The sequence below is a fragment of the Neovison vison genome, chromosome 9 (genome assembly GCF_020171115.1).
Source record: "Neovison vison isolate M4711 chromosome 9, ASM_NN_V1, whole genome shotgun sequence".
NCBI classification, from domain to species: Eukaryota; Metazoa; Chordata; class Mammalia; order Carnivora; family Mustelidae; genus Neogale; species Neogale vison.
Window position 1 is genome coordinate 52,676,822 of NC_058099.1, and position 12,949 is coordinate 52,689,770.

A 12,949-nucleotide genomic window follows, 5' to 3' on the forward strand; every position below is an offset into this window, starting at 1 on the left:
TGGTACTTTAACTATGGTTATAGTTCTTCAAGTTGCATCCACTAGATGGCTGTGTTTCATTTCTTTCAGTTTCCAAGTTTTCAAATCTTTGCTGTATTATTGGAAGGAAGATAACATCAGGTATTGTTCTACTGAAATCTCTCAATCTTTTCCAACTAAACTCAGGAATCAGAGTTGAATGTTATGAAAGTTCAAACAGGAAGTTAACACGCATATCCATGTATTTTCCACAGGTCAGTGTTTACATTCATCGTTCCCACTTAGGTCTCTGAGACAAGCTCCTTTCTTACCTTCCTTCACCAACACAATCTTATTCCGGGACAGACATGCACATACGGATCCAAAATGGTTTCACGTACTGCCAGCCATTCAAAAGGTATCATCAGAAGATCTGAGAATGTCCCAAGCACCAAATACAATTCTCTATAAAAGACTCTAACTTGGACAGCACTGGACAGTACCGTCCACAGTCAAAGGATGAAGAACAAAAACCTCACGTAATTCCTTCTCTCCATACCCCCTCACTCATGAGATTACCACTATGTAGCTGACTGTCCATGAACTCTTGTAAATTACTGTTTATTCATTTAAAAATATACATAGTACTTTGGGTGGATGATAGAAAGTTAGAGATGATGTGGCAGTCAAGAGGGCATATAATTTATTTTAATTTTTAAAAAAGATTTTATTTAATTATTTGCAGATAGAGGGAGAGAGCACAAGCAGGGGGAGCAGCAGAGGGAGAAGTAGGCTCTGTAACCTTGTCAATTTAGCATCAAGATTTATCAGTTTGATATGTTATCAAAATTTTTCCATTCTAGGGGCACCTGGGTGGCTCAGTTGGTTAAGCCACTGCCTTCAGCTCAGGTCATGATCTCAGGGTCCTGGGATCGAGTCCCACATCGGTCTCTCTGCTCAGCAGGGAGCCTGCTTCCCCCTTTCTCTCTCTGCCTCTCTGCCTACTTGTGATCTCTCTCTCTCTTTCAAATAAACAAATAAATAAAAATTTTTAAAAATAAAATAAGTTTTCCCTTAGAAGGGACACCTGGGTGGCACAGTTGGTTGTGCATCTAACTCTTGGTTTCAGCTGGGGTTGTGGTCTTGGGGTCCTGGGATCAGCCCCATGTTGGGCTCCAGGCTTGGTGCAAGGTCTGGTTGGGATTTTCCCTCCCTCTCCCTCTGTCCCTCCCACTCGTGTGCACTCTCTGTCAAATAAAAAAATAAAATATTAAAAAAAAAAACAGAGAGAGAGAGAATAAACCTTCAAAATATCTTCAGAGAACAGAAGCAATTTCAGAATGGCAAAGTAAGGACTGCCAAAAATTCTTCCCTCCATAAAAGCAGCAAGAACACTGGCAAAAAAAAAAAAAAAAAAAAAAAAAGCCAAAATCAAATTTTTTATGACTTGAAATTAACCATAGGCTTGCAATAATCTTATCAATAAGCACTTATTCAAAAAAATCAGCTGAATCTCTGTAAGAATGGTGAGCTTTGTAGCATTTTAGCTTGCCCCAAATCCATGCCCCTTTCCACCAGCTCCTAATAGCCTTGAAAATCAGTATTCTCAATACAATAGTCAAGATATGACAACCTAAGTGTCCATTAACAGATGAATGGATAAACAAAATGTTACACAGCCACACACACATATACATAGAGGAATATTATTCGGCCATAAAAAGGAAGGAAATCCTGCCATCTGTGACAACACTGATGCATCCTGAGGGCATTAAGCTAAGCGAAATAAATCAGAGAAGAAAAGGTAAAAACTGTGTAATCTCACTGACACGTGGAATCGAAAGGAACCAAACTCAACAGAAACAGAGATCAGACTGGTGACTGCCAGAGCTGGAGGGCGGGGAAAAAGAGAAATAAGTAAAGGTAGTCAAAAGCTATAAGATAGTAAGTTCTGGGGATGTTAAGTACAAGCTGGCGACTTTAGTTAACAATAAATACTGTATTGTATATTTGGAAGTTGGCTAAGGGAAAAAATCTTTAAAGTTTTCATCTCAAGGAAAAAAACACGTGTAACTATGTGACAAGAAAGAGCCTACTATAAGGAAAGTATAGTCCAAGAACAAGCAAGAGCACGGGAAAGTTAATAACCCAAAAGAAGAAATGAAAATTCAGTAGAAAAGTTACAACATGAAATTGAAGAAATCTCTCAGGAAACAGAACAAAAATATAAAAGGATGGAAAAAAGAAGAAATTAAGGATGTCAACTTTATGCCAAACTGACCTTAAAATCCAACCCAATTCCAATCAAAATTTCACCAAGTTTGGGTGGAATATTACAAACTAAACCCAAACTTATATGGAAGATTAAAAGGTTAAGAATAACTCTCCTCTCTCATTAAAAAACAAATGTTAAAAAGATGGGGGGACTGGGCAGTGTGCCTAGATGGTTCAGTCGTTAGGCAGCTGCCTTCAGCTGGGGTCATGATCCCGGGGTCCTGGGATGGAGCCGTATCAGGCTGCCTGCTCAGCAGGAGGTCTACTTCTCCCTCTCCCACTCTCCCTGCTTGGTGTTCTCTCTCTCGCTGTGTCTCTGTCAAATAAATAAGTAAAATCTGTTAAAAGAGAAAAAAAAAAAAGAATATGGAGAGGGGAACTTGTCTTGGCAGATACCAAGACTACCTCTGATTCATAAATAGACAAGTGAAACAGAACACAGCACTCAGAAACCAAACCCTAGATGGAAAGGAACTTGACAGATGAGAGAACAACACTATAAATCAGTGAGTGGTGACAAAACAGACAGTTGAATAACTGATACGGGGCATTTGGTTATCCTTTGGAAAAAATAAAATAAAATTAGACCTTCCCATACTATATATAGAAAAAATGCATACTCTCTTTATGACTTTAGGTTACTGAAGACATAAAAACACTATTAATAAAGAAAAAGACCAATAAATTCAACTATACTAACATTTAAAACTGTGCATCGAATACAACATAATTGTCTCCACATTTATCCTGGGGATATAATGAGGCAAGGATTAGCAACCAAATAGATTAAAAACTCCTATAAATCAATAAAAATATACAAACAATCCAAAAGGAAAAAGAGAAAACTTATAAACTGGCAGTTCACAAAAGAAGAAACATGAATGACCAATAACTATAACATGCTCAATGTCAGGGAAAGAAATTTAAGCAAGAATGAGAAACAATCTCACACACTTCCTATTGCAAAGGAAACTAGACCTGAAAAATACCAAATATTCAAGAGACTGTAGGGAAGAGGAACTCTTCTTTTGAATTGGTACAACCACATGGGAGAACAACTTGGCATATATTTTGCCTTCAAGTAATTGCATATACACAAACTACATACCCACATAAACAAAAATATTTGATATTTGTGAAAGCATGGTATGTGATAATTAAAAGCTGGGAAGAATTTAAATCTCAATCAATCCAGTAATGGAAATTAATTGTCAGATATGCATAGGATAAAATGCTACATATCAGTTAAATGGAATGAAACAGAGCCAGTTTATTAATTTGGGTAATTCTCAAAAACACAAGTGAGAACAATAAGCTGGACAAAGATTCATATCTTCCAATAATCTATGTATATTTTTAAAACACAAAAAATAACAAAATAATTGGATACACTGTCAATGTATACAGACAGAATACTAAACACTAACTTCAGAATACTGGTATCTTTTGTGACTAGGGTGATGGTGGGATAATGAAGTAATTCAGAATAGTCAGTCTTAATAATGTAACAATTTATTGCTTGTCTGTTTTTAATTCTGAAACAGATACGACAAACATGAACTTGATGGTAAATATTAGTATTTAATGATATGGTATGTTATGCTGGGTACTGGTTATATTAACCCCTGCTATTTTTTGTATGTTGAAATATTCGTTTTAAGTTTATGGTTTTATCAACACAATCCAAGACTGGGGTGCTTTATAAATAGCATACAAGAAAATTCCAAAAGAGTTATAAAATAGTTCATGCAGTTATATATCAAGAATAACTTCTCTCCTTGAAAATAAAGGTTTAGAAATTTTGTCACAGAATTTATTTTGTAATAAAACAAAAAGCTACCAGGATCCTGACAGTGAAAAAGTTAAGTACGATGTGTGTGGATGTGTAACACAATCATTAAGGACAATGGAAATTGAAGGAGTTTTTCTTTTATCCACTAGAGGGAGGTGTTGAACTTAAAATATTTTAAAATGAGGCTTTGAACTGACTTACCATCACAGGAAACCACCTTGCGCTACTAGAAAATAAACTTGCTTTCTGTCCACAGGTTTCAGAAACATAGCCCCCAAACTATAATTTTTTATATGTACTCATATAAACAACATTTCTCAGTCTCCAAAATACAGTTTTTAGGTCTGAAGAATTACAAAAGTATGGTTAGAAACCTATCAGAGCTAAAGTAGTCCTCCTCCTTACCTCACAAAATATATCAATTTAGCTAGTTACCACCCCAACCTAGTACATGCTTATCTCCTGAAATCCCCCAAGCCAGCACAGTTCTACAAAAAGAAATAGTGTTTGCAGCCACAAAGTGTAAAATGGTACTAACTTTGTGCAGTACCGATCATGATAAATCCATAAGCTTGCACATTAAGCAGTGATACGTTTAGGCATTTACACAGTTCAATCACTTGTCCTACAGCTCAAAGATATGGCCAGGAATGTTAGTGAATCGTTTCTTCCGTTTTGTTTGGGGCTTTTGTTGTTGTTGTTGTTGTTGTTTCTCTTTTTTAAAGTAAGCTCGGGGTTCTTGGGTGGCTCAGTTGGTTAGATGTCTGCCTTTGGATTAGGTTATGATCCTGGGGTCCTAGGATACAGCCCTGCATCAGGTTTCCTGCTCAGTGGGGAATCGACTTCTTCCTCTCTCTCTGCACTTCCCCCTGCTCGTGCTTGCTCTCTCTCCCTCTCATGCTCTCTGTCTCTCTCTCTCTCAAATATATAAATAAAATCTTTTTAAGAATTTATAAAGTAATAAAGTATAAAGTACAAGGTATAAAGTATAAAATATTTTAAGAATTTATAAAGTAAGCTCTACGCATGACACGGGGCATGAACCCACAACCCCAAGGCCAAGAATCACATGCCCTATGAACTGAGCCAGACAGGCACCCCAAATCTCGATTAGAGCAAAAAATTTTTGAAGGAAATAAAATGTCTTTCAATAAGGGATTGCTCAATACATATTGGGAACGACCATATGGCAGAAAACCATGCAAACCCTACAAGAATAATACAAGGATGTCAAAAGATGAACACCAAACACACTGAGAAATAGAATTCCGTTTATGTAATACAGTGATAAATGTTTATATCCCCTTAGATAAGGAGTGGGATTCGAGGCGAAGTCATAGGACCTTCACTTTTGCTTTTAAGTTTCTCTAAATGAGGGCATTTTTTACAGTGAGCACAATATATAGTCATTTTATGAACTGACTATAAAGCTATTTCCTGATTGGAAACAAGGCAGTATACCCAGCGCCTGAGTCACTGTCTATGCCGCTCGCTTATACAGGGCACAAGTGGGCAGTTTCCTAGGTAACTGCAAAGAAATGCTCCTTGCCGCTCTAGACCATTTCACGCAAACTTCTGAAATACTTCCTTCCCAGTGGAGCTTCGTCCAAGCTGTCCCTAGATCGCAACTGTGTCTATGGGGTCATTCTTCCACACCTTGCCCTCCACTTCCTAACATCTGACCTACTGGTGCCTAAGCCTGCCCTGATACCTTCTTTACTGCGTCCCCACTCTCCCTCCTCTTCAGTGTATGTTGTTATTTTCAGTCTACATTCCTCATGAGTTTTGCCATTAAAGACTCTGCCATCCCTTTATCACTAGACACTTAAACTGAATTTAGTCAATGAAGGAGGAAAGGATCATTTTATTCTCTGGTTGAGTTCTAGAATTTGGGAAACAAATACGAAAAAATATACATCTTCTAAATGCTCTCAATCCTACTGATAAATTATACATTGAAGGGGTGCCTGGGTGACTCAGTTGGTTAAGCATCTGTCTTCAGCCAGGTCAGGTCAGGTCATGATGCTGGAGTCTTGGAATCAAGCCCCATGTGGGGCTCCCTGCTCAGTGGGGAGACTGCTTCTCCTTCCTCTGCTCCTCCCTTCCCCTCCCCCGCCCCACCAAGCTAATGCTCTCTGCGTCAAATAAATGAATAAAGTCTTAAAAACAAAAGCAAGTAAGCATCCTCAAAATTCCCATTGCTAGAGCAGGAATGAAGAAAAAATAAATAAAAACATAACAAACAGTCATTTTAAGTTAATAAGCAGAGATAAAAAATAAGAATATGTGTTTCAAAATCAATATAAATACTTTGTTTTTAAATTAAATTGGCTTTGATTTGTTTTGAATTGTTCAAAATTCAAAATGAAACTATTGTTCAAATAGTGCTAAAGGAAGACATGGAGTTTTTATGTTTATCAGAAGAGGACATGCATTTAAAAAAAATGAGAAATACTTTTTTTAAATGAGGTAAATGCACTAGAGTTCTCATTAATATTCCAGAGAAGTACACCTCTATTTAGCTTTTCAATTACTAGGAAAGAAAAGAGACACGGCATAAAATTAAGATTTTTTTTTAATAGTGGGACTGAATTCTAAAGCCCAGATGAAAGAAATACTACACCTGCTTTGTCGGTTAAAGATGGGATTTCACTTAGGAGGTTTTTGTTTTTTTTTTTTAACGTATTTTAAAAGCTGAATTCCCTTAGAGAGTTACACAAAGAGAACACTATACCATACTAACATCTAATTATACGATGGAAACCTAAACCCATCAATAGCCAACAGAGAAGAGAATTTCAATCTATCCCTCAACTTATTTAAAATAAGACTTCTAAAAAATACAAATAGTTTCTTAAACTTGCTTTAAAAAGGAAAAACAGTTTTATTTTGTTAATGTTAAAAGGACAGGAAATTGAGAGACTGAGCTCTGAACATTTCAGTGATACAATACAATAAAATGTATCTTACACTAATATTACACTATTTGTTAACTAATTGGAATTTAAATAAAAACTTTAAAAAATTATCTTACAAAAGGTCATAGTAACTAAGGAGTATACTCCCTATTCTTTCCCATACATAATAATTAAAGCCTGACACCAGGGTGCCGGGCTGGCTTGGTCGGGGGAACTTAAGACTCAATCCCAGGGTTGTGAGTTCGAGCCCCATGTTGGGTGTAGAGATAACTTTAAAAAATAAAATAAAATATTAATCACAGCTTGCATGGAGCACTGGGTGTGGTGAAAAAATAATGAATACTGTTTTTCTGAAAATAAATAAATTGGAAATAAATAAATAAATAAATAAATAAAATATTAAAAAAAAAAGACTGACACTTTATTCCTTTAGTACTTCATAATATAAAGTCACATACATTTCATCTAAGTTTTATAGAATTGCTCAAGAAACTGCATCTAAAATCACATCACTCCCACATTTAAATATAAAGGCTTCTGAATCATATTTTACAAGTTTAGGGCTTCTGACTATTGGCACTGGAGATTTCTGAGTGTTCAGAAATGAAGAGGTTATTTTCATTTACTTATGTTTACTTGTTTGTTTCAGGAAGACTTTAAAACAATTATCAACAACAGTTCAAGTGTCAGCCATTCTGTGATGATTTCCCCCAATCTCCTAGGCACTTAATTTCTCTTTCATGACCCCATAGCATTTTGTTCAAACTTTTATTATATTCCAATTTCTCTCTTTACATGTCTCTCTGTTTTAAGATCTTCAAGGATCTTAATCAATTTTGTATCCTTAGCACCCACAGCAGAAACTCAGTATGTACAAGGAAGGAAGGAAGGAAGAAGGGAGGGGAAAGAGGAAGGAAGGAAGGAAGGAATACAAATTACAAACAGACTCTAAGAATACCAAGAGGTCTAAAGAATGACTATAATATCTTTCCAGATTCTACAAATGGAGTGACTGGTAAGAAAACAACATCCAAGACCAAGGGTTTGGCAAAGCTGTGGATTTGTTGGTATTTTGAATACTTACATATATAACTAATTCAATATTTCCACTGTTTTCACTCTTAAAGAAATAAGGTGGCTCTTATTCTCTGCATGTTTTGGGCTGCCTTTGTCTTGCAGAGTGGTTTCTAACATAAAACTACTCCAAAATTCATTTTAGATGGATATTCTTCATTCTGTGAAGAATGTGTACCCTGGTGTGCCTATAGTCTACAAAGACTGTATTTCAATTTGTTGTTTTATACAGAGAAAATATCTTATCACCAAATAAGTAATAGAAGAAATTATGGAAATTTGTTTTAAATTTTAAGTTAAGTTGGTCAGTGAATTAACAGTTTAAATTTCTCTTCTCTCTCTTTCAAAATAATTTACATGTAATCTCCTGAAAAAAATGCACAATACACCAAAATGAGAATCTGGTGACTGGTAGTCTCTTCCCACATTAATTACTCAGACTATGATCTGAGTAAATCATAAATCTCCATCTGCTCATCTACAATGGGGGTTGGGTATAATCAGTTATTTTCCAACCAGACTATTTGAAGGCTTGGGGATTCTATGTGATGGGGAAAAGGAGTAAATAGAACACGATTAAAATTTGCTCTTCTTGGGATGCCTGGGTGGCTCAGTCGTTAAGCAGCTGCGTTTTGCTCAGGTCATGATCTCTGGGGTCCAGGGATAGAGCTCCTCGCTCAGCAGGGAACCTGCTTCTCTCTCTCCCTCTGCCTGCTGCTCCCACTTATGCTCTCTTTCTCTCTCTCTCTTTCTGTCAAATAAATAAATAAATAATCTTAAAAATAAAAAAAGAATTTGTTCTTCTTAAGGGAGAAAATAACAACAAGATGAAGGCAGAGAGGGGGACAAACCAAAAGAGACTCTTAATCATACTAAACAAACTGAGGGTTGCTGGAGGGGAGTGGGTGGGGGGATGGGGTAACTGGGTAACTGACATTAAGAAGGGAACATGATGTGATGAGCACTGGGTGTTATATAAGACTGATGAATCACTGATCTCTACCTCTGAAACTAATAATATGTAATATGTTAATTCAATTTAAATAAAAAGTTTTTTAAAATTTGTTCTTCTTAAAGAGTTGAAAAATCACTATGCTATATTAATTTTTAAGTATCCTTTAATATCTAAAAGCCAATCATTCTATTTCTTTATGCTATTTAAAGGCTGTGAACAGTCTCATATTTTAAACTGGAAAGATAAAACACCAAATGTATATATGTCTCAAAAATCACATAATTTATGCAACAGAAGTCACCCAACTCTAATTCAGATAGTATCTGCTCATAAGAGTTGCCCATATTGTCATGTAACCCCAAATGAAACATGGCCTTCGACAGATCAAAGATTAGGAATCATTTCTGTGTTGAGTAAACTAGCCAATTATTGCACTAATGTAATATTTAATATCATATGCATTTAAAAGACATATTTAAGGAACTAAATTATTATTTTTTAAATACCTGTACTATAAATTGTAACTCTCTTCTTTCTGCTTCCCATTGTTCTGCTTGTAATCTAAACTCCTCCAGTGCTGTCTCCCTGATATGAGACTCCATCTCATTCTTCTCCTGCTGATGTTTTTCCAATGCTTCCTTTATATGAATAAAATCTTGCTTTACTATTTGATCAATGAAAGTCATCTTTCTTCCTTCATCCCCAATTCAAGTGTACCAAGGGTTCTCCTTACCTATAGCTAAAACTCATTATATTTATGTTAAAATCATTAATAGAACTATAATATATTTTGATCATTGGAATGTAGATTATATGTAATCTATATGTACATCTCTATGTAAAGTAGATAATATGGGAGGTTCTAATTACCTATGAACAAATATGTAATTTACATATAAAACTCACAGAGAACACTGTATTGACCAAAAGTGATTAGAAAGGTATTTTATGCAACAAATCAGGATAAGGAAACACTAAAATGTTAAACATCTTAAAAATCAAAAAATTTTTAAGGTTTGGGCTATGACTAATTTCTTGTTCTACAGATAATACTCACAAAAGACTTTTCTTCTTGGGTTTTCCTAGTTGTACTACATTTATAAGATTTAACTTGGTTAAAGCAAGAAGCCCCCTTTAAAACTAAGTTCCCATTAACACAAGGAGAAAGACTGTGTGGTTGATATGAGAAGGAGGGAAAGTCTTCAGTGTCCATATAAACAGTAGCTGGGATCTGCATCATGAACATTACCTTACAACTTTCACTAATGGAAAGTCTTCACAAAGGCGTTGAGCTTTTCCCCCTTCGGGATAAATAGCATGATGCCTATTGAACCCTATATTCCCCTACTTAGTCTATGCAGATCAGCTCAAAGCCAGTAGCATAAAATCAAGCAGAGTTCTCTTATCAAGCAGCTCAGCCAGATCACGGGAAGATTTTATAACTTGAGGTGCAGGCTGATTGACTGACTGTAAGGAATGCCGCTGCCATTATGCTTCTCTTCCGGTAGCTCTAGACATTTACATGGGGAAGGTGATACACAGCCGCCCAGGAACTTGGAGCACCTGGAGCCACCTAAACTACCCCCATTCAGATGGGGGAACCCTTGCACATACCAAGGACCTGGGAGCATAACACTAAAGGAAGAGACAAACTGTGTCTGAAATGGAGGAAATCAGAAGATCTGCTGACAATGCCATGGAACATTGCACTGAAACTTTCACATTTAGGAAATGCTTGTGTAAACTTACCTCTAATAAAGATTTGTTTCTCTAGAGTTCTGAAAACCCATATACACCAGCGGTAAATAAAAGCGTTTCTATCATTTTTTTTTTAAATTTAAACTGGTGCTTTAGAAAAAATGACAAATATAAGCAATTCAAAATCTATCTTTTAAGGGGTTGGCAACTTCAAGTTAAACCATACTTTTACTTTAGAGAGATAAAGAAAAAAAGAACAAAAAATAGGAAAATAAATAGCTCAAATAATTTCAGTAAAGGGTCATCAAATATTTTTCATGTCTTATCCATATAGAATGCACTCTACATAGATAATGAAGTCCATATCAGATATATAATTTTTTAATACTTATTGTATATTCAGACCAAAATCTAATGCCCACATTTCTAAAATTCCAAATTTTCATACTGCTAAACTTAAAGGACAAGAGGTTCTCATTTTCTGATACTTTCACATAAGTGAGTTCTTCTAGTTTGACCAGAGATATCAACCTCTTTTTCACAAAAGAAAACAGCATACATATTAATATATTGTTAAAGCATATTACAAAAGACACCCACAAAAATGCCCCTGAAAGGAAAGAAGAGAGGGAGTGAGGGAGGGTTGGTAGGAAGAAATCAGATTTTCTTTTATTTCTAGTAGATATTTTCCTTTCCAGGAATAAGTTCAAATAATATGTAACACATCTCAATGAATCTAAAAAAATTATTTCATAAAAATAATTTATCTGGTGGATGGCTCAGTCGGTTGAGCACCCAACTCTTGGTTTTGGCTCAGGTCATGATCTCAGGGTCCTGGGATGGAGCCCCACATCCAGCTCCACACTCAGCAGGGAGTCCACTTGAGATTCTCTCTGACCCTCTGCCCTTCCCCCAGGTCATGTGCACGTCCACGAGCTCTCTCTCACTCTCTCTCTGATATAAATAAATCTTTTAAAAAATAATAATTTACCTGTACAGTTTTCTCTAGTCTGCTTTTTTCTTTCATAAGTAAATCATATTCTCGATTGCAACTTTGAATTATATTGTCTCTTTCCTCCAAATCATGTTCAAATCTTCTGCATTCTTCTTTCCACTTCAGCTGGGAAGTCTGGAATGCTTTCTCCATCTCATTTGCCTTTCCTTGAAGTTCTGTGTTCTGAGCTATTAAAAATATTAAAGAATAATAGGTATGCCTATAACTACAAATTAAATCCCTAGAAATTCAAACACCTAGGCGCTGGAGTTGATTCCATTTACAGCGTGATCTCAGAACAAAACATTTAACCACTTCACACCAGTCAACTCAGAAAAACTCACTGTTCCAGAACAATCCATTCTCTAATTTCCCAATCTCTTCTTCCCCTCCAGACCTAGGTGATTTTGCATGGAATGGTAGGATATATTCCCAGAGGCATCCCAACGTTTGGGTGCACCTCTATCACCAACTGCAATTCTACTACATTTCTTCTATTCAAGAAAATAAATTAAATGCTCTGTGTTTTTTTAAAACTGTGGTCTATAGGACTACTTTTGTAAAATACTTAACAGATTACAAATTTTGATATTTGGCTATTGGCAAGAAATTAGTTGTGACACAGTTACCATGAGGCTATCACAAAACTGAGGTTGGGAGCCACTGGTCCAGCCCTCAGAACTCCAGCTATTGACTCCACCGAGGTTAGGTTCAACTCACCTCTCATCCTAGTATTACACCGACATTAACTAACACCTCGCAACTCAGTACAGCTGCTGCTCTACCTCAACATCTAGAAATGAAGCAATGGAACACTTTATGGGTCTGGCTCCCTCACCTACCACCTGATTAAACCTCTCTAACCTTTAGTTGGAATAAAATGTCTCCTACTTAAGCTGTTGTGAAGATAAAATGAGGAAATACACACAAACACACTTGTTAAACAAACCAAAATAGAAAAAAAAAAAAAGCCGTAGTTAGTAGTATTATTTTTAAGTTATATTAAAGTAAATTAAAACCACAATGTGATACCACCTCACACTAGTCAAAATGGCTAAAATCAACAAGTCAGGAAACAACAGATGTTGGTGAGGATGAGGAGAAAGGGGAACCCTCTTACACTGTTGGTGGGAATGCAAGTTGGTGCAGCAACTCTGGAAAACAGCATGGAGGTTCCTCAAAACGTTGAAAATAGAGCTACCCTATGACCCAGCAATTGCACTACTGGGTATTTATCCAAAGGACACAAATATAGTGATTCAAAGGGGCACATGCACCTCAATGTC

The 12,949-nt window shown here is 36.1% G+C and overlaps 1 protein-coding gene across 4 annotated transcripts in view; it reads right to left on the reverse strand.

Moving 5' to 3' along the window:
• Nucleotides 1-12,949, reverse strand: part of CCDC171 (coiled-coil domain containing 171) — a 292,691-nt gene that overhangs the window by 246,107 nt on the left and 33,635 nt on the right. For 3 of the 4 annotated variants that reach the window (XM_044265625.1, XM_044265624.1, XM_044265623.1), the window contains exons 5-6: nucleotides 11,661-11,851; nucleotides 9,478-9,609 (exon numbers count right to left, since the gene is read on the reverse strand). In XM_044265625.1, the coding sequence (XP_044121560.1) occupies nucleotides 9,478-9,609; nucleotides 11,661-11,851 (323 nt within the window). The remainder of the gene's footprint in view (nucleotides 1-9,477; nucleotides 9,610-11,660; nucleotides 11,852-12,949) is intronic. The other variant, XM_044265626.1, reaches the window with a different exon arrangement.